The sequence below is a fragment of the Balaenoptera borealis genome (genome assembly GCF_965194805.1).
Source record: "Balaenoptera borealis genome assembly, chromosome: 8".
Taxonomy (NCBI): Eukaryota; Metazoa; Chordata; class Mammalia; order Artiodactyla; family Balaenopteridae; genus Balaenoptera; species Balaenoptera borealis.
In genome coordinates this window covers 35809059-35835910 of record NC_138865.1, presented here as the reverse complement: position 1 = coordinate 35835910, position 26852 = coordinate 35809059, and the positions used below count along the sequence as shown (strand labels likewise).

General features: G+C 43.6%; 1 protein-coding gene across 1 annotated transcript in view; it reads right to left on the bottom strand.

The window, feature by feature from the left end:
• PTCH1 (patched 1) overlaps positions 1-7723 on the bottom strand; it is a 66947-nt gene extending 59224 nt beyond the window's left edge. Inside the window, exon 1 of the mRNA XM_082401122.1 lies at positions 7702-7723. Coding sequence (XP_082257248.1) covers positions 7702-7704 — 3 coding nt within the window. The 5' untranslated portion in view covers positions 7705-7723. The remainder of the gene's footprint in view (positions 1-7701) is intronic.
• Between the last annotated feature and the right edge of the window lie 19129 nt (positions 7724-26852).

Sequence of the window (26852 nt, the reverse complement as noted above, 5' to 3'; positions counted from 1 at the left end):
AGAGCCGCCGCCGCGGGGTCCGTGGGCGCCCGGTGGGTCTCAGCGCTGCCGGGCCGGGGCAGCCGCCGCCGCCGCCGCTGCTCCTGCGGCAGCTGCTGCTGGCGGTGGCGGCTCCTGAAGCTGCTGCTCGGACTGCTCGGACTGCTCGGGCTGCTTGGGCTCTGGCTGCTGGGTTCTCGGTGGCTGCTTGGTCCCGGACTCTGCTTTCTTGTGCTCCTCGCTGACCCGCTGGACCATTCTGCCCCAGTGCAGCGCGCCTCTCTCGCTCCCGGGACCTGGGGACTCCGCTCTGTGTGTGTGCAGCGGGCAGCGGCCGCAGCAGCTCCTTGATTCAATAGATGAGATGGAAGAAGAAAAAAAAGAACTCTCTCCATTTGGAGAAAGAGGAGGAGGAGGGGAGGGGGTGGAGGGGGAGAGAGAGAGCGAAAGAGAAAAAGGCTGGAGCTCCCGCCCCCGGGGCTGTCAGATGGCTTGGGTTTCTGCAACATGATTGGCTCGCGGAGGGCAGAAATTACTCAGCAAACATGACTATTATTAGCTGCTTAGCAACAGCTCACCAAAGTAGAGAGACCACCCAGGTAGGCAACCCCAGTGTGTGCATCCCCGGCTTCGGGGGGAGCCTCCGAGAGCGCCAACCTTCTCGCATGCAATACTTCCATTAAGGAATGCTCCCCCTCCCTTTCTTTCTTATTCCTTTTCTTTTCAACAGTGTCTTCTTTTTGTAAGATGCTTTTTGCGCGCGCACACACACACAGACACCCACGAGCATTTGCCTCGCGATAGACACGGGGGAAAATGTAATATTTTTTTAAGCGCTTAAACAATTTCAGAAATTCCTCAAAGAAAACCCTTTCAGAGGCACCTTGGCCTCAAGCTGCAGCAAATACTGGGAGGTCCGGCTTGAATTCCCAGGCCTGCACCAATAATGACAGGGTGGTGGATAGTGCGCCAGTGTGTGCCAGATTTTTTTTTTTTCCCCTTCTCTCTTTTCTTTTATAACCAAAGAGAAGACTTAGGCTCTTGCAGGGAACAACGCCTCGCATTAAGATAAACAAAATGGAAAGTTAAAGAGGAAAGTAGGGACATTGGGAAAAGCCACCTTTCTTAAAGTTCGCTCCCCCCCCGCCCCGCCCCTTTCCCTCTCAAAACCCCTCGGCAGCACAGTACTGGTTTGAAGGAGTCAGTGTTTTATAAACGTGGAATCCAGACACCGAAGTAGTCTCATGGAGGCAGAGGAGTTTTTATTTGAATCTTTAATGCGACATAGGTAAAGGAGAAACAACAGAATCCTTTTAACAACCCGGAGAAACAGAAATGTTTTCTTTAGAAAGAGAGAAAAGTTTTCTTATTTTGGATTCATTTGGACCCCCCCCCCTTTTTAATTAACCACAAGTCCCTATTTATTTAAAGTCTGTTTTAAACGTCCCCCCCCCCAAACTGGTACGCATCCTGTTATATTTAATAGTAGCGTGACATAAAGGAGAATAAAGGCTTTGATGCTGGATTCATTTGAAACAAATTGTGCGCTGATTGCTAGGACTTGTCCGGACACTGCAGCCAGTGTCACCGAGACATGCCGGGGATTCGCTTCCCCTGGAGAAGAAAACACGCGACTCTGAGTTGGATCCTGGGGCCAGAGACAAATTAAACTGTCTACACAGCTCCGATTTTTACGTAAAAAAATTTTTTTTTGAGAGTATTTTTCTTTTACAAGTTAAGTCCCTCCCTGAGATGGGGACCAGATCCACAAACCCTCGATTCTATCTCATCTTAGTATTTGTTTTTTTCCTTTTTTTCTTTTTTAAAAATTGGGTTGAACTGCAGAGGGACTCTCGGCAGCAAGTAGCCGACTGAAGCCGTGAAATGGGGCAGTGTGGCTTTAAGATGCACACGGTGTGTGTTCATTGAAAAAAAAAGAAAGAAAGGAAAGGAAAGAAAGAAACCCAGATGGAGGGAAAGGGGGAGGAGCGGGGGAGAAGGCGGAGCCCACGCGACCACGTGACCCAGGGCCCGGCCGGCGCGCGCTCTAGGGCACGGAGGCCTATTACGCGCGCGGGCGCGTGTCCGAGTGCGCCCGCTTGCGCGCGCGCTGGAGCTCCGGACTCCTCACGCCCGCTCAGCCCTGGTCAACCAGGTAGGGAAGTCGTTGCGCTCGGCTAGCGCTAGGCGGGCTCCAAGTCTCCAGCGCTGGCTCCTGGGAGCCCAGGCGAGGCGCACTCCCCGCCGGCGCGGACGGACGTGCCGGACGCGCCGTAGTACATTCCTGAAGGCGGTCGGCCCCCTTACGTTACCCAATGCCTGCGCGGCCTCCCCGCGGCCGGCCAATCGCTGAGCGCTCGGGTCCCTTACCATTTAGCTGCCCTCTATCGAAAGGGACTGCAGCCGGGCGCGCCGGCCACCCGGGCGACCCACGCGGCTCCCACAGGGGGTCTGTTGGCCAGCCCTCCCCGCCGCCTTACTTTCTCTTCGGCGGCTTCCCCCTGCCTCCTTCTTTCAATCTCCCCTTTCCTTTCTCCTTCCTCTTTCACCCCTTTTCTCCCCCATCTCTCCTCTCCCTACCAGCCTCGCCACCTTCCCTCTAGCTTTTTCTCCTTCCTGGTTTCACTGGGAGGCCCTGCCCTCTGAATCCCAAACCGGCAAAACGTGTGCAGTACCCTGGGCAGGGTAGGGTGTCCTGCAGAATAAAGAGACAAAGAGAACAGAAGTGTCTGGGGGTGTTCACGAGATCAGGAGGAGGACCGGAGAACCAGGCCAGCGCGGAAATTCAAAACTCAAACTCCGAAGGAGCACGTGATTTTGTGCGCGGCTCTGGGAAGGGCTGCGAAAATGCAGAAGGGAAGACAAGCAGCGTGCATTTCAAATGACAGTAGGTTAATAAGTAATATCGCAGGAATATTGGGCTCGACACAGAGCAAGCTTAATCTTTGAGCAATATCTTGCTCTTTATTATGTTTGGTAAATAGTATAAATCAGGAAACGTGATTTATTATTCTGGTTTTTCTCACTGAAAGGTTCTACAGACGTTTCAAGTCAAACCATTTTGTGCTTGCAGCTGGAAATTAATTTTTAAAGATTGGGGGTGGAACCCCTAAAAAGACACGTCAGTCTTTTTATATTTGAGGCGTGCTGTATAGCAAAGGTAACCATGTAGCTATAGGCAGGGTGCTGTGTCTGTACAAAATTCTTTACAACGTTTTAGACCAAAATATTAGTTTTTCCATCCAATCTTTTATTTATAGCAATTTCAGTATAGCTACTTAGATTATGGAATTCTAAAATGAAATTATAGGCTATGTACACATAATGGTTCCCTATTACTCTCCGCACGCAGCTGCATATCCTCTTGTTTTGGCGCTGCTACATGTGCACCATTTCAATGGCAAAGCCTCTTCCACTCGGGCTCATTTCCCTGGGTTTGACTTAATTCCTAAACGTTTTGAACATTGATCTCTGGGGTTTTCAGCTCCCTGAGCTCCCTCACCCGCTGTTTGATAGGTTAACTTTTCAGCATTTCAGACAATGGTCTCGGCCTGTAAATTCTACCCATCGGTTCCAGGACGCAATCCCCAGCCTGGGCTCTAACAAGCGCTATCTTAATCTCCCCACCCCCACCCGCCGCTTCCCCTGTGGTCTGCTTTTTTCATACACAGAGATGAATTACTTTGAGGATCTAATTGGCCTTGTTTCTGTAACGTTTTAAGAAAGGGAAGAGGAGCCAGTGTAAAAGCCTGCTCGACTTGGGTGGTCAGGGCTGAGCCTGCCCCCAATTTGCCTCATTGCTGATGCATGTGAGTTCGACATTCCCAGTGATAATGTTGTTCCTAATCAATCTGCCCTTATTTACATTTGTAAGCATTGTCGGCTTTAATATGCATGCCCTGTGCGGGGGACCGCTGCGCCACACCGGGTTTGTTAACTTCCAACTAGTATTCTCTAGATCTGAGATGAGGCTGACCGGAGGAGCCAGGGCTGTGAAGGTGTCTGCTGGGAAAAGTCCCTTTAATGGTCTTTCTGCAGCATGGCTCCCCCGTGAGAGTTACCCAACAAGTGAGAAGCTTGTTGCCTTTTCAACCAGCAGGAGTTGCTGGCCCTCTTTCTTGAGTATCCCATTTTCCCTTTCCAAGTAAAGTCCATCTCAACGCATTAATTGTCATTTTGGTCTCCCCATCATGATCCAAGACTTCATTGGAATTTGTAGTTTCAAAACACATTCCTTAAACTCTTAAAATATGATTCCCTCATATCTTCTCTCTTCTCTGCTCCAATAGTCAAACAGCCATGGCCATGCCACACACATCTCAGAAATGACATCTGATTATCCAAATGATGACACTGAAATAAAACATCTGCCCTTTGTGTTTGGACATTCCAGTGATAAGCAATTATGGGAGCTGCACTTGGTGGAGTAATGAAAAACCACGATAGGACTTGACTTTTCACTGGTTTCCCAGATCCAACTAATTGGGTCTTTAAAATGTAATGTAATTTAGCTAATATTTGCAGAGTACAAATGAATGAAGGAGTAAATATATCTAGTAATTTGACCCTTGGGCCATGTTATAATTTTGTCTACTGAGTTTAATACTATTTTCCACAAATGCAAAGAATTGCAAACATTACGTTAAGTGCCACAAGTATTCCTGTTGAGAGGCTATGATGGGGAGAGGAATTGGGGATTTGATGTAATATTCTATTTATGGATGGAGAGCCCAGGGTACAGGATATGAGTGATGGCCCAGAGCCTGAGCAGTTCAAAGCAGGTACCTTGGATAAGAGTTGACTCAATTCAAGCCATTTCTTGGCTCCCTAAGAATGCCTTATTATTTTCTCATTGGCAGCTTTTGTATTTGCTTAAAGGTGATGGTAGAAAATGAGTCTAAAAGGGGGAGGGAAAAAAACGATTCAGCAGTCACAAAATGTAACCCCCTTAAGCATGACTCCCCTCCCCTTCTCCCTTCCATCTTCTGTTTCCTCCCCTATCCCCCCTCCCCAGAACTGGAGGAAAGGGAACAGCTCTAGCCAACTTGTCAAAATAATGCTGCTAATTACCCCTGATCTCCTTTAATGGGAAGCTGCTCCCAATTCTACAAAAGAGTAAATGAGGGGTCTACAGCACAAACCCGGGAGCACTGGCATTTTTTGAGCTTACAGTGAGCTTGGTGGGGGGAGGGGGTGGTAGAGGGAAGATGTCCTGAGAAGGTCCCAGAAATCTCCACATTTATTACTCCAGGTTCACATACTAGTTTGAAAAAGGGAATTAGACTTTATGCAGTGCCAAAGCTATTGGTATTCTTTTGCTGGGAATGTCACCAACTGCAGAGAAAATGTTCAGTCTACAATGAACTTGAAAGAGAACAGCATTGACCCTTATATTGATTTCCTCCCTTGTCTGTATATCTTCTTAGCCACATTACTTTAAGCAATAGAGATGTATTCTGGAAAGACCTAGACTTTGAACATTTTTCCCTGCATCTCTCTCCTCGTCTCTGTCTCCCCATCTAATATATCCATATCAAGCTCTGCATTTGGCAGAAGGCACACCATTCACTTCCGTGATCTCTGCCATCGGGACTTACATGAAAAAGAAGCTGAGCAACATGATCCCTTTGACCCACTGCTGGAGCAACAAATTTATTAGAGATATAGGCATGAGAAATGAAAGGGAAGTAAAACAATTCCAGCTTATTGTGTGTCTTTCTTTCATACTGCTAATCCGGTTTACACATCACGCCTACACGTCTCAATAGGGCTTTATACACTGTGGCAGAGGCGGGAGAAAATAAAAGGTGTGTGTGTGTGTGTGTGTTTGTGTGTGTGTGTGTGAGACAGAGAGAGAGAGAGAGAGAGAGAGAGAGAGAGAGAGAGGGAGAGGAGGATAAAATAGGGAAGACAGATATTTTAATCCATTCAATACATATTGATTTGCCTCATTAGTTTTTCTATCTTTAGAAAGTTGAAGATAATCTGTAAAAAAACAGCCTTTTTTTTTCCACAAAATAATTCCAAATGGTGCTAACTCCTATTCCAATAGATTGTTACATTATGACAAGATTATAACCAGGAATTAGATACACTTCTCAGTGAGTTTGAAATGAAGCTAATACCCCAAATTCAGAATGGGCCCATTGGTGTCTACCTTGATTCAACATTTTAATATAAAAAGAACTTGGACTCAAAGGTGTTTTATAGCCTTGTGGAAGGAAGCTGGGTGACAACTGGAACACACACAAACTCACAATTGAAAGCCCTTGTTTTACAACATGGGTACACAATGCACCTGAGGCAATAATTCATCCTGAGGTACCACCCAGAAATAATAAGTGACAGTGACAAAGGGTAATATCAGAAAGCATTGTCTTTCTTTGTGGAGGCAATTAATTGCATGTTGAACTACTAGAGCAAAAAAAAAAAAAAAAAAAAATCGAACACACAGAATGCTGAAAAAGGATTATTGTAGTAGTTCAAGACCTCAGTTATCTAATTATTAAATACTTAGAGCCACCCATGGTGGGTCTTTATGATTTACCTCTGGTTCTTTTATATTTTTCCTCCCTAGGGAGGAAGGAAGTATAGAAAGGGAAGAAGATGGTCTTCTCTCCCATGTCTAGGAAAATAGAGGTCTCTAGGTGTCTTCCATAGACATCAATCCATATGGTTCTTCTTAGGTGATGGAAATTGAGATCTGAAAACTTTGAGGTTATTTTTCACCCACCAAGGAGGGGTAATTTTTAACATGAACTTAAACACCTAGAGACATAGTATATGTCACCCCCAAGGTACAGTCTCTGGAAGTCCTGTGGTCCCAGTGTTGGCACCGGGTCTAAATCGGTTTGGATCAGTCTGGCCCACCTCAGGGCTCCCCTCAGGCCACACTTAGCCCTCTCAGCATTGGGCTAGCCGCCCACCTCTTTAATGGTTGGCAGGCACCAGAATGCCCGATTCCGTGGGTGCAAGGGTCAACACATAGCTCTCCTACCCGTGGCCCCTTCCTGAACTCAGGAAAGCCCCTTTGGCTCTTCTTCCCACCAACTGCGGCCAGGAGAAGGATGTTTGCGCTCCGGGTTTTGATAAGGTGCTTCTCTCCTAGCCCTGGGCGTCCCACTCATTTAGCGTCCCGGCCCGGGTGCCGAGAGCACCGGGTGAGGGTGCGAGAGCATGTGCCCAGCCCCTCGGGCAGACCTCCCCGAGCTCCCGGGAGACGAGAGAACTCGCCCGGGTGCGCGCGCGCTCTCGGCCCGCACCCTCCCCCCGGCGCTGTCACTCTCCGCACCAGCCCTCCATCCCCAGCTCTGCCTCCGCTGGCAGTCAGTAGCCACCACCAGGCTGATGAGCGGAAGCCAAGGTGGCGACCCTTTCAAGCGTGAAAATGGGATCCCAGGCGACCCCCTCCGTGAGAATTCCCCTCGGAGCCGTTCCCCGGCCGGGCCCCGCAGCCAGCCCCCTCCCCGCCCCGCTGGGCCGGCCTCGGGGGGCGGGGGCCCGGAGCGTGCGAGAGAGCGAGCGAGCTGGGAGACGCGGGCCAGCGCCCCCGCGCCCTGCCGGCGGAGCCCACCCAGCCCCGCGGCCCCGGCGCGCCGCCCGCCCGGCCCGCCTGGCCCTCCGGCCGCCGCGCGGGGCGCCTCGGCCCCGCAATCCCGCGTCCCCGGGGCGCACGCCGCGCGAGGGCGAGGTGGCGGCGGCGGCCAAGACGGCTGCACTCACCATAGCCGGCCGTCAAGCCCTGCCCGGAGCGCGGGTGCCGATGGCGCGGACGCTGCGCTTGGATTTCACATCAATTCCTTTTTTCCCCCGTGCCCCCCTTTCCTGGTCCTCCGCTCCTCCGTCTTCTCCCCGTCTTCCCTGGTCTCCCCCTAGCCTTGTCGCCGCGGATCTCTTTGTCTTCCCTGTCGTCGTCTTTTTCTTCGTCTTCGTCTTCTCCTCCTCCTCCTCCGTCTTTACAAAAGGAACGGAAAGTGTAAAAACCCCGGCGCGCTGGGCCGCCGGAGGCTTTCGGCGGAGTGCAGCGCGGACTCACAATTACAAGCCTGTTTCTATTAAGCAGTTCCATGGCCCTCGGCGTGGGTGGTCTGCCGCGCCATAGGCAGGACCTGTCAGGGTCACGTGACAGATCCGAAAACTTTACCCCTTTACAATAAACTCAAGGAAAGCAAAGTAAACTCGAGGAACGTGCTATCAGCACAGCCCTCCTGGGTAAACAGGCGCTCCCCTCCCCTTCTTCCTGGGAGGCGCCCCGCCGAGCGAGCTCCTGCGAGCCCAGGCCGCCCCTCCCCGCCCCCCGCGGCCCTGTCTGCGGGGGGCCACCGGGCGGGGGGTCTCCGCTCGCCACCTCGCCTTCCCCATCTAGTGCTCCCCCACCCTACACACGTTATTTGCTGACATTTAGTCACTTGCCCGAACCCCCGGGTGGGGGATGCTGGGGGAGCAGGGAAGCTCATTTCAGCATCCCCAGCACTCCGGGAAATGTGGGGTGCCCAGAGCTCTGCAGAGGGACACCACCTTCCTGTCCGCAGTTCTCAAAGCCCTTTCCTGCTCGCATTCCCACGGAAGCCCCGAGAAGCTGGGAGCATTCTGGTTGACAGGCCCACAGGCTGACAGGGAGGCAGAGAGCCAGGGGAGCCGGGCAGATAACAAGAGTCTCCCGGGGGGGAAATGTTCAATGTACTAAGATGTATGTGGATTCGTGCAGCTTCTGTCGGAGGTCCCTGGGAAGCTGATTCTTCTGAAGAGACTTAGGTGGAGTCCCTTGGAAACCAAGATTGGTAGCTGGCTGAGGAATCACTAATTTATATTTGCTCTTTTCCCTTACAATTACTGTGGTTTGGGGGGTATGCCACCCAAACACTCCCACCCACGCTGCCTTCCCAAATGAGGCCAGCTTGGGTGATTGGGCTAGACGGAAGTGCTGTGGCTCTCAGGCTCTTACCCTAAATGGAAAGTCCTATTCAGGAGACCCTGCTACAATGTTTAACATTTTATCTACTCAAACTTGCAGGGTTGACTGTTTCACACACAGACAACTGAAAGGTGCTATTTTAAATGGACCCCGTTTTGAATAAAGATGAATTACAGATACAGGGGGAAGAGGTAAGATAATTTACTGAAACTACCGAGAGTTACCTAGCAGATCTTCAAGAAAAGCCAGACTTTCCTCACCTCATTCTGGGCTGACAGTGTGATTAGGTGTGTGTGCGTGTGTGTGTACCCGTGGTTATTAAAACAAAATAAAACAAAACAAAACCTAAGAGTCACAATTCATCTCCTTATCCCAAAGACGACAAACGGTTCTTTCACAAACAGTGTCATTTGAGTTTACAGGGTGTTTGTGTTTGAAACACATTAGGTAATTAAACATTGGAATGCTGCGCAGCCCTATGAATTAGGCTGGTCCAGAAAGCCGTTTCATACCAATTTATTTAGTATAAAATGGTCTCAAATGGATATTAGCTGAGCATGGATCCTAAGAGTAATAATAATTGGAAAAATAGACTCACCAATATTTCCCTCTGAAACACTACATTTTGGTGTCATATCAAAGGACTCTGTTCATATCCTGTTATAAACTTGGGTGGGGCAAAGAAGAGGAAGGTATAAGTACATCTCCAAATAGAGTGGTCTAGAATATGACAGAGAAAGAGGGATAAGAAAAAAGAGGAAACAGCTTAGCAAACGACATTTAAACGGCCCATAATATAAAATTGTTTGGTAAGCTAGTTTTGTGGGAAATTCCAGCAGAATTTGTGGAGTTTGCTTTTCCCAATTAAAAAGAAGACCCTCATGCAAGCACACTTGGCTATGTGCTCCTTGAGTGTGGCCAAGGTTTGGTGGGGTCTCAGGCATATGCAGTTTTTTTTGGGTGGGGCTTCTTTAGGAAGTCAAAATTACAAACAAAATCAACTACAGGGACATGGAAGGGGGATTGTGCGATATGGGGCCCTGAAGCTGCATGAGCTTCCTGTCAAATTGCCCCCTTTATAGTACAGAACAGGAAGGTTACAGAGCTTCCCAGATTTTGTGGTCTCCATTAGTTAAGACTGAAAGTATTAATGTCATATTTCAGTCAAATGCTTTATAATTGGGAGCAAAGACGAGCTTGGTTTGGGTGTGAATTATTGGAGTTGGACAGTGGTGGTTTAGTGAATCAGGGAGATAAAACCTTTGGTGTAGGAACCTAAAAGTTCAGGAAGGAGGGGAACACACTTGAAGAGCTCTCGCTCAATAGCAGCTTGTCTTTCCTTTCCTTCCTCTGAAATCAGGCTTTGAAAATTATCTCAGTGCTATGCCCTCTCTTCCCTCTGTTCCTAGATGTTAGAAACGTTAAATCATCAATTCCGAGACCTGTGTTCTCCAGGGCCCAGAACCCCATACGTTGTTACCTTCTGGCATTTCTCTGAGACTCTCTGCCAGGGTGGGTGGGCTCTTTCTCATCAAACAGCTGTGTCCACCATTCTAAAGTTGCTTGTGCTTCCCCTTCCTGCAAAGCCAGTTCCAGTGCTGCCCAGTCTGATAATCCACTTGGCGTGGAGGTGTCAATAACTGTCAAGGCTTCCAGGCAGCAGAGCTCAGTTGTAGCCTGCCCAATCTGATAAGCCAATTTGCATCAAGATGTTTGTTAGTGGCTTAAGGGGCTACTAGACAATACTTTTGCAAGTTAACTTGGACTTTTACAGCCATGCCCAGAGGGATAATCCCCAAGTTGGAGATTTCAGGGCATTAAGGCAGGACCCAGTGGAGACATGTGGGGCATCTGAGGAGGGGACAATGGAGGGACCTTCCAAAATAGGTCTGAAAACAGACCACATGGGCATGATCAACTCTGTTGATGGGCAAGATCATCCCTGGCTCTGTTTGTTTCTGAATATCTGCTGCTACTTGAGATACAGCTGTTACCCTTGTCTCTCACACACACACACACAAAGGCACATGCATGCACGTACATTTTTCATTCTATGCTCCCCTCTTCCCTGTCCAGTAAAAGTGGGTGCCTAGTCACTTTTACTCATCCCCTCCCTAAGAGCAGCCTCCAGCAGCTGGGGGGCTTCAAATGAATAACTGAGGGTTCAGAAGAAACATTTGTCCACATTTGAGAAACTCTCCATCTCAGGATGAATGCCAGTCTCATACTCGGTCAGTCACCCTAGGTGTGGCCATTCTTTAATACTGGATCAGACAGACGAAGCTTTCACAAAAAGCAATTTTGCCCAATGTAGGAATTTCCATTCTAAAATGACTACCCTCCCCCCTTCCTGTCAGGAAGATACCCCAAGCCAAACCAACTTGTAGAATTGGGGCTTTGAGGACTGAAGGGTAAGAAGTATTTGAAGGTGGTTGGTTGGAATTAGGAGACTGAACGAACAACTGAATTACAGTGCTAACTGCAACGCTGAAACACACAAAGAAGAACTGTGTAAACAACAGCAAGAAGTAAAACAGGATTGAAGAACAGAAAAACCTGCACAGACAGCTTGGAAACAAAAGGGGTGGAGTGAGACATGGAATGTAATAAACCAAAGTCTTTAAGGGACAAAATTACCAAGTAGGGAGGCACATGGAGGAGTTATAGTATTCAAAGATAATTCAATAATTCAATAATCTCAGGAGAGGAAGAAGCAGGGAGAGAGATACCTGTGAAACCCCCTACCTCTAAATGTGAAACTTATCCAAGTTGCTTACTCTTGTAATGGATGTCCACATAGGACTCCCTCTGATCAGAGGATTCCCTCTATGGAGACCTGCAGGGGCAGCCTTGCAAATGAAGAATGTGGTAAGAAATGAAATGCCAAAGGAGATTTTTAAACTGTGGGAGGCAGGTGTGCCCAGGCTGGCTGGTGATGATGGTGATGGTGATGGTAGCAGATCAGGGCCAGGAGAAATAGCTTATTGCAATCAAGCAGGTCAGAAAAATAATCAAAAGGTTCAAATTATATCTAAGAGGACTGAAAAAGATATTAAATGTGGTAAATATAAAAAATAGCCTCTGTCTGGAAAAAGAACAAAGCTGGAAATATAATCCTTCCAGACTTCAGACCATACTATAAAGCTACAATAATAAAAACAGCATGGTATTGGCACAAAAACAGATATATAGATAAACATAACAGAATAGAAAGCCAGGATATAAACCCACGCACCTATGTCAATTAATCTATGACAAAAGACATAAGAATATACAATGGAGAAAAGAGTCTCTTCAACAAGTGGTGTTGGGAAAGCTGAACAGCTACTTGCAAATCAATGAAATTAGATTGACTGCCTCACGTCATATACAAAAATAAACTCAAAATGGTTTAAAGACCTAAATATAAGACATGACATAAAACTCCTAGAAGAGAACATAGGCAGACATTCTCTGATATAAATCATAGCAGTTTCAGTCTCCCAAGGCAAAGGAAAATAAAAGTAAAAATAAACAAATGGAAACTAATCAAACTTAAAAGCTTTTTGCACAGGAAAGTAAACTATCAACAAAATGAAAAGACAACCTACAGAATGGGAGAAAATATTTACAAATGATGCAACCAACAGGGGTTGATATCCAAAATACACAAACAGCTCATACAACTCAATATTGAAAAAACAAACAACTCAATCAAAAAATGGGCAGAAGCCCTAAATGGATATTTTTCCAAAGACAACATACAGATGGCCAACAGGCACATGAAAAGATTCTCAGCATCGCTAATTATTAGAGAAATGCAAATCAAAACTACAATGAAGTATCACCTCACACCACTCAGAATAGCCATCATCAAAAAGTCTACAAATAAATGCTGGAGAGGGTATGGAGAAAAGAGAACCCTCCTACACTGTTGGTGGGAATGTAAATTTTTGCAGCCACTATGGAGCACAGTATGGAGGTTCCTCAAAAAACTTAAAATAGAGCTACCATATGATCCAGCAATCCCACTCCTGGGCATATATCTGGAAAAGACAAAAACTCTAATTCAAAAAGATACATGCACCCCAATGTTCATAGCAGCACTATTTACAATAACCAAGACATGGAAACAACCCAAGTGCCTATCAACAGATGATTGGCTTAAGAAGATGTGATATATATATATATATATATATATATATATATATATATATATATATATATATATATACATATACACACACACACATATATATACACATATATATAATTATATATGTATAATGTGTATATGTATAAATATGTGTATATGTATATATGTGTGTGTATATATATGTAACTCAGCCATTTAAAAAAATGAAATATTGCCATTTGCAGCAACATGGTTGGACCTAGAGAATATTATAATTAGTCAAGTAAGTCAGAGAAAGATAAATACCATATGATATCACTTATCTGTAGAATCTAAAAAAAAATACAAATGAATTCTATATACAAAACAGAAACAGACTCACAGACATAGAAAACAAATTTATGGTTGCCAAAGGGGAAAGGGTGGGAGAAATTAGGAGTATGGGATTAACAGATACAAACTACTTTACACAAAATAGATAAGCAACAAGGATTTACTATATAGCACAGGGAATTATATTCAATATCTTGTAGTAACCTATAATGGAACATAATCTGAAAAAAAAAACTGAATCACTATGCTGTACACCTTAAACAAACACATTATTGTAAATCAGCTATACTTCCATTTAAAAAAATGGCAATGCTTACAATTCCAATTTTGCATGTAATGGTAATGGCACTATCCCCACAGGGATACAAAACAAAGCTATGTCCTTGGAAAATATATGTATTCATATATACTTGTATAATTTATATTTTTATTTAAATATGAAAATATTAAAGTCGGCTGTCTCTGAAAAAAATAGCTTCTGTCTGACAAAAAGTGCTGATTTACACAATTAGCGTTGTTGCTTCTCAGAATTCATCATGTGTCTTAAGACTGGTGGGAAAATGTGCAGAACCAAACTTTATTTACTTGAGCCACATGGTTCAAAATTTGGAGCAGTGAGCCAAATTTCATTTCCACTCTGTGAGTGAAAGAGGCTGTGTGAAGGCGAGGCTCGGTGCGGGTGGGATTGTGGGGGAAGGTGTGAGGTGTGAGGGGGAGGCTGAAGCCTCCCTGAGCCTGTCATTACGTTGCGTTCTGAGGCCGCTCGGCTGCAGGTGGGCCTGCTGATGGTTCTGAGGCCCCCTCTGAGGAATAAGGGCCTGGAGAGGATGTGTGTTTCTGTTTCCTTGCAGCCCCCATGGGGAGGGCACTGGGCAGTGGCGCCTTCTCTGGCAACTCTGACCAGTTGTGGATGGAGGCCTGCTCTGTGGGGAGCTGGGGAGCTGGGGAGGCGGGAGCCTGGGTCTGCCTGTCCTGTTGCCTGACTCTAGGCTTGGTGCCTTCCCCTCCACACCTGTATTAGTTTGCCAGGGTTACCATAACAATGTTCCACAAACAGCGTGGCTTAAACAACAGAAATTAACTTTCTAACAGTCCTCGAGGCTAGAAGTCCAAGATCAAGGTGTTCTCAGGGTTGGTTTCTACTGGGGCCTCTCTCCTTAGCTTGCAGATGGCCACCTTCTAGGTCTTCACATGGTCTTCACTCTGTGTGTCTGTGTCCAGATTTCCTCTTCTTGTAAGGACACTGGTCTTATTGGGTTGGAACCCATCATATGACCTCATTTTAACTTAATTACCTCTTTAAAGACCTTATCTCAAAATACGGTTATATTCTTGAGATACTGGGGCTTCAACATATGAATTTGGGGGGGATACAGTTCAGCCCATAACAGCACCCAAATGTTGACAGGAGCTGGCTTGCATCTGAAGGGCGAGTTCCTCTCTCTGCCTGTGATGTTCAGAGGGAAGAGTCAAGATGGACCGGAGCTGGGTCCTTCTTGGCTTCTAGTGCTGAGAGGACCTGGCCTGCCACCTCCCAAGAACCTGTCCACACCTTTGCAAAACTGATGCTGGGTGACACATTTCCCAGGAATGCTGAGAAAATGGCTTTAGGCAACCAGCAGAACTTTTTCCCCACCACAAAGGATGAACACTGTTGGGCTAATTATAAATCTGTCTTTTTCATTTATTGCAGCAAGTTCCTTCAGGCTGTGGTTTCCAAGGCAGGCTGCTCCTCAAAATCACCTGGGGAGTTTAAAAACAAAAACAAAAACAAAGAAACAAAGATAGATTCTTTTCTTCCATTTCAGAGCTATAGAATCAGAATCCCAGCCTTGGAGCATGACATTTTTCAAAAGAATCCCCCTAGAGCAAGTATAGTAAAATGCTAATGGGAGGATCTAGGTGCATGCTTTCACTGTAAAATCCTCCCAACCTTACTGTATGTTTGAAGTTTTTTCATAATGAAATGACAATAATAAAATAAAAGGATACCCAGGTGATTCCATTGTGCAACTAGATTGGAAGACGTAAGGGACACATGGTTAATTTACAAATATATTCTTAACATTCTTCTCTATAATTGTACTTGTCACATTGCATTATTGCTGTTCATTCAGCAAATAAAAGATCTGTGAGCTTCCACTAACTTGCATAATCCTCTGTTAGGTGCTAGGAATTGGGGAATGAAAAAGAAGTCTTCTTTAAAAACATCATGAAATTTCATTTTATACCCATCAGATTGGCAACGTTTAAAAGTCTGACCATAGCAAGTGTGAGCAAGACTGAAACAGTGGGAAATTTGGGGCATTGCTGGTTGGAGTGTAGATTGGGTTCACTGCTTTCGGAAAATAATTTGGCATTATCTAGAAAGGGTGAATCCCATTCCTAGATATAGCTCTAAGAGAAACACGAGGTCCAAGATGTGCATTCAAGAATGTTCACATCAGCATTGTTTGTGATGGCATAACACTAGACATGACCAAAATGTCAATCAAAGTAGAAAAGATAAACTGTGGAGAATACATACAATGAAATTCTACCAAGAGGTGAAAATAAATGAGCAATAGCTACTTGTAACGATATGGATGAACATTATCTTGGGTGAAATACCTAGGTCAGAAGCAAGCACCATGAGAATGCATATATAAATCCCATTTTTATAAAGTTCAAAATCAATACTTGTGAACAACCCATACCTTGTGAATAACCAATTCAAGGACAGTTACCTCTAGGGGTACAGGAGGTGAAGGGATTGGGGAGTTCAAAAACAATTCATTTTATTGTTCTTTAAAATGTACATACAGGTGATAAATATACTTTTGAATGTATGATCTATTTCATAGTAGAAACATTTTTTAAAAGACACCATTGTAGCCCTAGAAAAACTGGTGGCCTGGTGGGGTGTGAAGAAGAACAAATAACTGTAGAATAACGTGACAGGTGCAGGAGCCACAGTGTACAGGGAGTGTGTGCCTGAGCCCCACCTCCTGAGAGGGCAGGGAAGGGGGAGGGGGACACTGAAGAAAGGAAGAGGGACTGCTGACCAGATCAAAGGGAGAGAGAAAGTGAGCTCCTTGGAAAGGGACAGGGGAGAGCCAGAGGCACCCCAGAGCAAATCCTGTTGTTAGAACCCAGGCCCCTAGTTCTGGACCTGATCCTGTCAAACCTGTGAGTGACTGCCTTCATGCTTTCTCTATATCAAGACAATGCCCTAGGTACAGACTAGAACCCCACATAATCTATTCCTAGGGAATGAGGATATATAAGCTTAAAGTCAAGTCAGAAAATGTTGTGCAAATGCACTGTTACTTTATGGGCCCAAACCTGGGTTTAAAAAAATCTGTATTATATAAGTCAATATATAACCCTTCCATGGGGTCATATTATAATGACATTTCAGTGGTTCTTTGTGTATAAGGTGATAACATTTATTTACTGTAAATATTATTAGGAGCTATAAATGTGAGTAATAGTAAAAATCCATAAAATAGTGAATTTGCATGTTGATAGGATGTTTTATTATGAAGTCACTCACCTATGGATAAAGTGACAGACAGACGGCTTAAGAAATATTCAGTTACAAACAAGCATTGACCTGGAGGAAGTGAAGGAGAAGGCAGCTTACAAATTGCAGCTCATTATTTACTTTTACAGAAGAACACTTCTGTTTAACCTTCATGGATTGAAACAGGCTACCAGCCTACCCTTCACTGAATGGCCCACCTATTTCCATGCCCCCACTTCTGCAGACATACAATTAATTCCATTTGGCTCCACTAACACTTCTTTTTTTTTTCTTTTCATTTTTTTTAACATCTTTATTAGAGTATAATTGCTTTACAATGGTGTGTTAGTTTCTGCTTTATAACAAAGTGAATCAGTTATACATATATATGTGTCCCCATATCTCTTCCCTATTGCATCCCCCTCCCTCCCACACTCCCTATCCCACCCCTCTAGGTGGTCACAAAGCACCGAGCTGATCTCGCACTGCTATGCGACTGCTTCCCACTAGTTATCTATTTTACGTTTGATAGTGTATATATGTCCATGCCACTCGCTCACTTTGTCCCAGCTTACCCTTCCCCCTCCCCGTATCCTCAAGTCCATTCTCTAGTAGGTCTGCCTCTTTATTCTCATCTTGCCCGTAGGTTCTTCTGACCACATTTTCTTCTTTTTTCTTTTTTTTTAGATTCCATATATATGTGTTAGCATACGGTATTTGTTCTTCTCTTTCTGACCTACTTCACTCTGTATGACAGTCTCTAGGTCCATCCACCTCACTACAAATAACTCAATTTCATTCTTTTTTATGGCTGAGTAATATTCCATTGATATATGTGCCAAATCTTCTTTATCCATTCCTCTGTTGATGGACACCTAGGTTGCTTCCATGTCCTGGCTACTGTAAATAGAGCTGCAATGAACATTTTGGTACATGACTCTTTTTGAATTATGGTTTTCTCAGGGTATATGCCCAGTAGTGGGATTGCTAGGGCGTATGGTAGTTCTATTTTTAGTATTTTTGTTTTTTTAAAAAATATTTTTAGTTTTTTTAGGAAACTCCATACTGTTCTCCATAGTGGCTGTATCAGTTTACATTCCCACCAACAGTGCAAGAGGGTTCCCTTCTCTCCATACCCTCTCCAGCATTTATTGTTTGTAGATTTTTTTTTTTTTGTAGATTTTTTGATGATGGCCATTCTGCCAGGTGTGAGATGATATCTCATTGTAGTTTTGATTTACATTTCTCTAATAATTAATGATGTTGAGCATTCTTTCATGTGTTTGTTGGCAATCTGTATATCTTCTTTGCAGAAATGTCTGTTTAGGTCTTCTGCTTATTTTTGGATTGGGTTGTTTGTTTTTTTGATATTGAGCTGCATGAGTTGCTTGTATGTTTTGGAGATTAATCCTTTCGCAGTTGCTTCATTTGCAAATATTTTCTCCCATTCTAAGGGTTGTCTTTTCGTCTTGTTTATGGTTTCCTTTGCTGTGCAAAAGCTTTTAAGCTTCATTAGGTCCCATTTGTTTATTTTTGTTTTTATTTCCATTTCTCTAGGAGGTGGGTCAAAAAGAATCTTGCTGTGATTTATGTCATAGAGTGTTCTGCCTATGTTTTCCTCTAAGAGTTTGATGGTGTCTGGCCTTACATTTAGGTCTTTAATCCATTTTGAGTTTATTTTTGTGTATGGTGTTAGGGAGTGTTCTAATTTCATTCTTTTACATGTAGCTCTCCAGTTTTCCCAGCACCACTTGTTGAAGAGGCTGTCTTTTCTCCACTGTATATGCTTGCCTCCTTTATCAAAGATAAGGTGATCATATGTGTGTGGTTTTATCTCTGGGCTTTCTATCCTGTTCCATTGATCTATATTTCTGTTTTTGTGCCAGTACCATACTGTCTTGATTACTGTAGCTTTGTAGTATAGTCTGAAGCCAGGGAGCCTGATTCCTCCACCTCCGTTTTTCTTTCTCAAGATTGCTTTGGCTATTCGGGGTCTTTTGTGTTTCCATAGAAATTGTGAAATTTTTTCTTCTAGTTCTGTGAAAAATGACAGTGGTAGTTTGATAGGGATTGCTTTGAATCTGTAGATTGCTTTGGGTGGTAGAGTCATTTTCACAATGTTGATTCTTCCAATCCAAGAACACGGTATATCTCTCCATCTATTTGTATCATCTTTAATTTCTTTCATCAGTGTTTATAATTTTCTGCATACAGGTCTTTTGTCTCCTTAGGTAGGTTTAAACCTAGATATTTTATTCTTTTTGTTGCAATGGTAAATGGGAGTGTTTTCTTAATTTCACTTTCAGATTTTTCATCATTAGTGTATAGGAATGTAAGAGATTTCAGTGCATTAATTTTGTATCCTGCTACTTTAACAAATGCATTGATTAGCTCTAGTAGTTTTCTGGTAGCATCTTTAGGAGTCTCTATGTATAGAATCATGTCATCTGTAAACAGTGACAGCTTTACTTCTTCTTTTCCAATTTGGATTCCTTTTATTTCTTTTTCTTCTCTAATTGCTGTGGCTAAAACTCCAAAACTATGTTGAATAATAGTGGTGAGAGTGGGCAACTTTGTCCTGTTCCTGATCTTAGTGGAAATGGTTTCAGTTTTTCACCACTGAGGACAATGTTGGCTGTGGGTTTGTCATATATGGCCTTTATTATGTTGAGGAAAGTTCCCTCTATGCCTACTTTCTGCAGGGCTTTTATCATAAATGGGTGTTGAATTTTGTCGAAAGCTTTCTCTGCACCTATTGAGATGATCATATGGTTTTTCTCCTTCAATTTGTTAATATGATGTATCACGTTGATTGATTTGTGTATATTGAAGAATCCTTGCATTCCTGGGATAAACCACACTTGATCATAGTGTACGATCCTTTTAATGTGCTGTTGGATTCTGTTTGCTAGTATTTTGTTGAGGATTTTTGCATCTATGTTCATCAGTGATATTGGCCTGTAGTTTTCTTTCTTTGTGACATCTTTGTCTGGTTTTGGTAACAGGGTGATGGCGGCCTTGTAGAATGAGTTTGGGAGTGTTCCTCCCTCTGCTATATTTTAGAAGATTTTGAGAAGGATAGGTTTTAGCTCTTCTCTAAATGTTTGATAGAATTCACCTGTCAAGCCATCTGGTCCTGGGCTTTTGTTTGTTGGAAGATTTTTACTCACAGTTTCAATTTCAGTGCTTGTGATTGGTCTGTTCATATTTTCTATTTCTTCCTGGTTCAGTCTCGGAAGGTTGTGCATTTCTAAGAATTTGTCCATTTCTTCCAGGTTGTCCATTTTATTGGCATAGAGTTGCTTGCAGTAATCTCTCATGATCCTTTGTATTTCTGCATTGTCAGTTGTTACTTCTCCTTTTTCATATCTAATTCTACTGATTTGAGTCTTCTCCCTTTTTTCTTGATAAGTCTGGCTAATGGTTTATCAATCTTGTTTATCTTCTCAAAGAAGCAACTTTTAGTTTTATTGATCTTTGCTATTGTTTCCTTCATTTCTTTTTCATTTATTTCTGATCTGATCTTTATGATTTCTTTCCTTCTGCTAACTTTGGGGTTATTTTGTTCTTTCTCTAATTGCTTTAGGTGTAAGGTTAGGTTGTTTATTTAAGATGTTTCTTGTTTCTTAAGGTAGGATTTTATTGCTATAAACTTCCCTCTTAGAACTGCTTTTGCTGCATCCCATAGGTTTTGGGTCATTGTGTTTTCATTGTCACTTTTTTCTAGGTATTTTTTGATTTCCTCAGTGATCTCTTGGTTATTAAGTAGCGTGTTGTTTAGCCTCCATGTGTTTGTGTTTCTAACAGATTTTTTCCTGTCATTGTTATCTAGTCCCATAGTGTTGTGGTTGGAAAAGATACTTGATACCATTTCAATTTTCTTAAATTTACCACGGCTTGATTTGTGACCCAAGATATGATCTATCCTGGAGAATGTTCCATAAGCACTTGAGAAGAATGTGTATTCTGTTGTTTTTGGATGGAATGTCCTATAAATATCAATTAAGTCCATCTTATTTAATGTATCATTTAAAGCTTGTGTTTCCTTATTTATTTTTATTTTGGATGATCTGTCCATTGGTGAAAATGGGGTGTTAAAGTCCCCTACTATGATTGTGTTACTGTTGATTCCTTTGATCATTATGTAGTGTCCTTCTTTGTCTCTTGTAATAGTCTTTGTTTTAAAATCTATTTTGTCTGATATGAGAATTGCTACTCCAGCTTTCTTTTGATTTCTATTTGCATGGAATATCTTTTTCCATCCTCTCACTTTCAGTCTGTATGTGTCCCTAGGTCTGAAGTGGGTCTCTTGTAGACAGCATATATACGGGTCTTTTTTTTGTATCCATTCAGCCAGTCTATGTCTTTTGGTTAGAGCATTTAATCCTTTTACATTTAAGGAAATTATCGATACGTATGGTCCTATTACCATTTTCTTAATTGTTTTGGGTTTATTATTGTAGGTCTTTTCCTTCTCTTGTGTTTTCTGCCTAGAGAAGTTCCTTTAGCATTTGTTGTCAAGCTGGTTTGGTGATGCTGAATTCTTTTAACTTTTGCTTGTCTGTAAAGCTTTTAATTTCCCTGTCAAATCTGAATGAGATCCTTGCTGGGTAGAGTAATCTTGGTTGTAGGTTTTTTCCCTTCATCACTTTAAATATGTCCTGCCACTCCCTTCTGGCTTGCAGAGTTTCTGCTGAAAGATCAGCTGTTAACCTTATGGGGATTCCCTCATGTGTTATTTGTTGTTTTTCACTTGCTGCTTTTAATATTTGTTCTTTGTATTTAATTTTTGATAGTTTGATCAATATGTGTCTTGGCGTGTTTCTCCTTGGATTTATCCTGTATGGGACTCTCTGTGCTTCCTGGACTTCATTAACTATTTCCTTTCCCATATTAGGGAATTTTTCAACTATAATCTCTTCAAATATTTTCTCAGTCCCTTTTTTCCCTCTTTTCCTTCTGGGACCCCCATAATTTGAATGTTGGTGTGTTTAATGTTGTCCCAGATGTCTCTGACACTGTCCTCAATTCTTTTCATTCTTTTTTCTTTATTCTGCTCTGCAGTAGTTATTTCCACTGTTTTATTTTCCAGGTCACTTACCCGTTCTTCTGCCTCAGTTATTCTGCTATTGATCCCTTCTAGAGAATTTTTAATTTCATTTACTGTGTTGTTCATCACTGTTTGTTTGCTCTTTAATTCTTCTAGGTCCTTGTTAAAGGTTTCTTGTATTTTCTCCATTCTATTTCCAAGATTTTGGATCATCTTTACTATCATTATTCTGAATTCTTTTTCAGGTAGACTGCCTATTTCCTCTTCATTTGTTAGGTCTGGTGGGGTTTTGCCTTGCTCCTTCATCTGCTGTGTGTTTCTCTGTCTTCTCATTTTGCTTATCTTACTGTGTTTGGGGTCTCCTTTTCGCAGGCTGCAGGTTCATAGTTTCTGTTGTTCTTGGTGTCTGTCCCCAGTGGCTAAGGTTGGTTCAGTGGGTTGTGTAGGCTTCCTGGTGGAGGAGACTGGTGCCTGTGTTCTGGTGAATGAGGCTGGATCTTGTCTTTCTGGTGGGCAGGTCCACGTCTGGTGGTGTGTTTTGGGGTGTCTGTGGCCTTATTATAATTTTAGGCAGCCTCTTTGCAAATGGATGGGGCTGTGTTCCTGTCTTGCTAGTTGATCGGCATAGGGTGTCCAGCACTGTAGCTTGCTGGTCATTGAGTGGAGCTGGGTCTTGGTGTTGAGATGGAGATGTCTGGGAGATTTTCGCCGTTTGGTATTACGTGGAGCTGGGAGGTCTCTTGTGGACCAGTGTCCTGAACTTGGCTCTCCCACCTCAGTGGCACAGCCCTGATGCCTGTCTGGAGCACCAAGAGCCTGTCCTCCACATGGCTCAGAATAAAAGGGAGAAAAGAAAGAAAGAAAGAAAGAAAGAAAGAAAGAAGAAGATAAAATAAAATAAAATAAAGTAAAATAAATAAAATAAAGTTATTAAAATAAAAAATATTTACTAAGGAAAAGAAAATTTTTTTAAGTAATTAAAAAAAAAAAAGCAAAACAGACAGACAGAACCCTAGGACAAATGATAAAAGCAAAGCTATACAGACAAAATCACACACAGAAGCGTACACATACACACTCACAAAAAGAGAAAAAGGTAAAAAATAGATATACATCGTTGTTCCCAAGTCCACCTCCTCAATTTGGGATGATTCGTTGTCTGTTCAGGTACTCCAGAGATGCAGGGTACATCTAGTTGATTGTGGAGATTTAATCCACTGCTCCTGAGGCCGCAGGGAGAAATTACCCTTTTTCTTCTTTGTTCGCACCGCTCCCGGGGTTCAGCTTTGGATTTGGACCCGCCTCTGCGTGTAGGTCGCCTGAGGGTGTCTGTTCTTTGCTCAGACAGGACGGGGTTAAAGGAGCAGTTGATTCGGGGGCTCTGGCTCACTCAGGCCGGGGGGAGGGAGGGGTATGGATGTGGGGCAAACCTGCAGTGGCAGAGGCCAGTGTGACGTTGCACCAGCCTGGGGTGCGCCTTGTGTTCTCCCGGGGAAGTTGTCCCTGGATCACGGGACCCTGGCAGTGGCGGGCTGCACAGGCTCCCGGGTGGGGTGGTGTGGATAGTGACCTGTGCTCGCACACAGGCTTCTTGGTGGCGGCGGCAGCAGCCTTAGCGTCTCATGCCCGTGTCTGGGGTCCGTGCTGATAGCCGTGGTTCACGCCCATCTCTGGAGCTCCTTTAAGCGGCACTCTTAATCCCCTCTCCTCGCGCACCAGGAAACAAAGAGGCAAGAAAAAGTCTCTTGTCTCTTCGACAGCTCCAGACTTTTTCCCAGACTCCCTCCCGGGTAGCCGTGGCACACTAGCCCCCTTCAGGCAGTGTTCATGCAGCCAACCCCAGTCCTCTTCCTGCGATCCGACCTAAGCCCGAGCCTCAGCTCCCAGCCCCCGCCCACCCCGGCGGGTGAGCAGACAAGCCTCTCAGGCTTGTGAGTGCTGGTCGGCACCGATCTTCTGTGCGGGAATCTCTCCGCTTTGCCCTCCGCACCCCTGTAGCTGTGCTCTCCTCCGTGTCTCTGAAGCTTCTCCCCTCCGCCACCCGCAGTCTCCGCCCGCGAAGGGGCTTCCTAGTGTGTGGAGACCTTTCCTCCTTCACGGCTCCCTCCCTGCAGGTGCAGGTCCCGTCCCTATTCTTTTGTCTCTGTTTTTTCTTTTTTCTTTTGCCCTACCCAAGTACGTGGGAAGTTTCTTGCCTTTTGGGAGGTCTGAGGTCTTCTGCCAGCGTTCAGTAGGTGTTCTGTAGGAGTTGTTCCACATGTAGATGTATATCTGATGTATTTGTGGGGAGGAAGGTGATCTCCGCGTGTTACTCCTCCGCCATCTTGAAGCTCCTCCCCCAGACTCCACTAATGCTTCTTGATACCCTCTACTTTAGTGCTTCTCGTTCTTTCCAACTTCTTATGTCATGGTACACATAGAAAAATTAATATTGGTACAACACAATGGAATAAACTGGAGGAGATTGGAAGGCACCTATCTGTGGGAATTAGTGGAAATTTTACATCTTCTTTATATTATAAAATTGTGAGATAAATAAATAAATGGAATATTACAATGGAGTATTATTCATCCTTAAAAAGAAGGAAATCCTGAAATTTGCAACAACATGGGTGAACCTGGAAAGCATTATGCTAAATGAGATATGCCAGGCAGAGAAAGACAAATACTGTATAGTATCACTTATATGGAGGATGTTTTTAAAAGTCAAACTAAAGAACCAGAGAATAGAACAGTGGTCGTCAGGGGTTGGAGGTGGGGAAAACAGGGAGAGGCTGGTGAAAGGGTATAAATTTCCAATGATAAATAAGGTCTGAGGATCTAGGGTATAATATAGTGAGTATAGTTGATAACACTGTGTTATATAACTGACATTTGCTAAGAAAGTAGAACTTAAACATTCTCACCATAAAAAAAATGTAAATATGTGAGATCATGGATGTGGTAATTAACTCAATATATTCACAATGTATATGTATATCAAAACATCATGTTGTACCCTTTAAATATCTTACTATCTTATTTGTCAATTGTACCTTAATAAAGATGAAGAAACCCAAATTTACACCTGTTGAAATTATAGTCAAAGAATCCAACAAATTCTTTGTTAGGCAAACTTTTCTTGCTTTGACAAATTTCATATTGAAATGTCTTATGATAATATAAATGGATTTCTAATTTTCCATGTGTTTGTTTCCTAGGGCTGTTATAACAACGTATCATACAAAAGGTGGCTTAAAATAACAGAAATGTATTCTCTCACAGTTCTGGAAGCTAGAAATCCAAAGTCAAGGTATTGGCAGGGTTGGTTCCTTCTGAGAGCTCTGAGGCAGAATCAGTTTCAGGCTTCTCCTAGCTTCTGGTGATGGCCAGCAATTCTTGGCATTCCTTGGCTTCTAGATGTATCCCTCCAATTTCTGCTCCATCTTCCCATGGTGTTCTCCCTCTGTGTGTGCCTCTGTGTCCCTTGTCTTCTTCTAAGGACACCAGTAATATTGGATGGGGTCCCTCAATCAGAAGCATCAGCATCACCTGGGAATTTGTTAGAAACGTGAATTCCCAGGCTCCACCCCAGACCTACTAAATCAGAAGCTCTGGGATGGGGCCCAGCAATCTGTGCTCTAACAAGTCTTCCAGGTGGTTCTGGTGACAGCTAAAATTTGAGCTCTATTAGTCTAGATCTGGCCAAAAAGGAAAGGGAAGATGCAATTGCATTGTGAATTTGGCCTCTGTAGGTAGCTAAATGGGGCTTCCCTTGGCCAAGACCTGCACCTCTCTCCTCTTTCTCCCAGGTACAGTCACTCATCTAACCGACTTAATGCATATTCAGTTGGTTTCTTACCCAGCAGAAAGACTCAAAAATGCTCCCTGAATGGAATGAAATTGGTCTCAGTATCAGAGTGTTGGTGTTTATGGCCCACAATCTTCATCTCTTTTTCTTTTTCATTTCTTTGCTAGGGCTTTCTTTGTTTCAAATTATCAGCCTCAATTGCCTCTCATGATTTCTCATTCAATGGCAAACTAGCCAGTACCATATGACTGCTTCCCAAGAATACAAAACTCAATGTCACCAAAACTGCCCATATTTTCCAACCTCCGAACTATTCATATGTGTCTGTCCTCCTTTGTTCTGCTTATCTTCCTATAAAGGACCTCAAGACAGGTTCTCTAGGGAGAACCTGGGTTCATGCTTATCCTCCAACTTGCTTTTAGAGCTTTGTCGTGCTTCTCCTAGTCATAAGGAAAATAAAAGAGGTTAGTAAACTGGAATAGAGAACATAGGAATAGATCCCCAGTAAATACAGGAACTTAATATCTGACAAAGGTGATTTAATTCAATGGGAAAGATTTAATGGGAAATTTGATGGTGCTGACCTAAATGGATATCTCCTGGAAGAAAATGTAGTTAGATCCCAATCTCAAACGTCTGCAAAAATTAGTTCTCGATGGAGTGTTTACATGTAAAAAGTAAAATAATAAAAATCATATAATTTAGCATGACTGCGGATTGGAGAAACCTTTTTAACAGAGGTAGGAAGTTAATTGTCTATAAGAGAAAAGAAATATTTTAAGCAAAAACAAATTAACCATTTTTGAATGGTAAAAAAATATTAAAAAAATTAAGTAACCAGAAAAATACAAGCTTCATATAGGGGAAACACTAGGGAGTGATGGACAGTATGGCGAATGCAGAGTCCTGTCCTAAGACGCCAGCAACTACTTAGCTCCAGCAGATGCATTGTTGCCATGTGGGGCTGTGGGCACAGTGCAGCCAGATATTCTTGTCCTTAAATCCCCTTATACTCAGAAAGTTTATAATTTCTACCTGAGTTGTCTACTGGTGTCCCAAACTCAAAATGTCAAAATAAAAATTATCATTGTCTCACCAAAATATTGTTCCTCTCCCTCTTTCTCTCTTCAGACACACACACACACACCCACACACACATACAACACA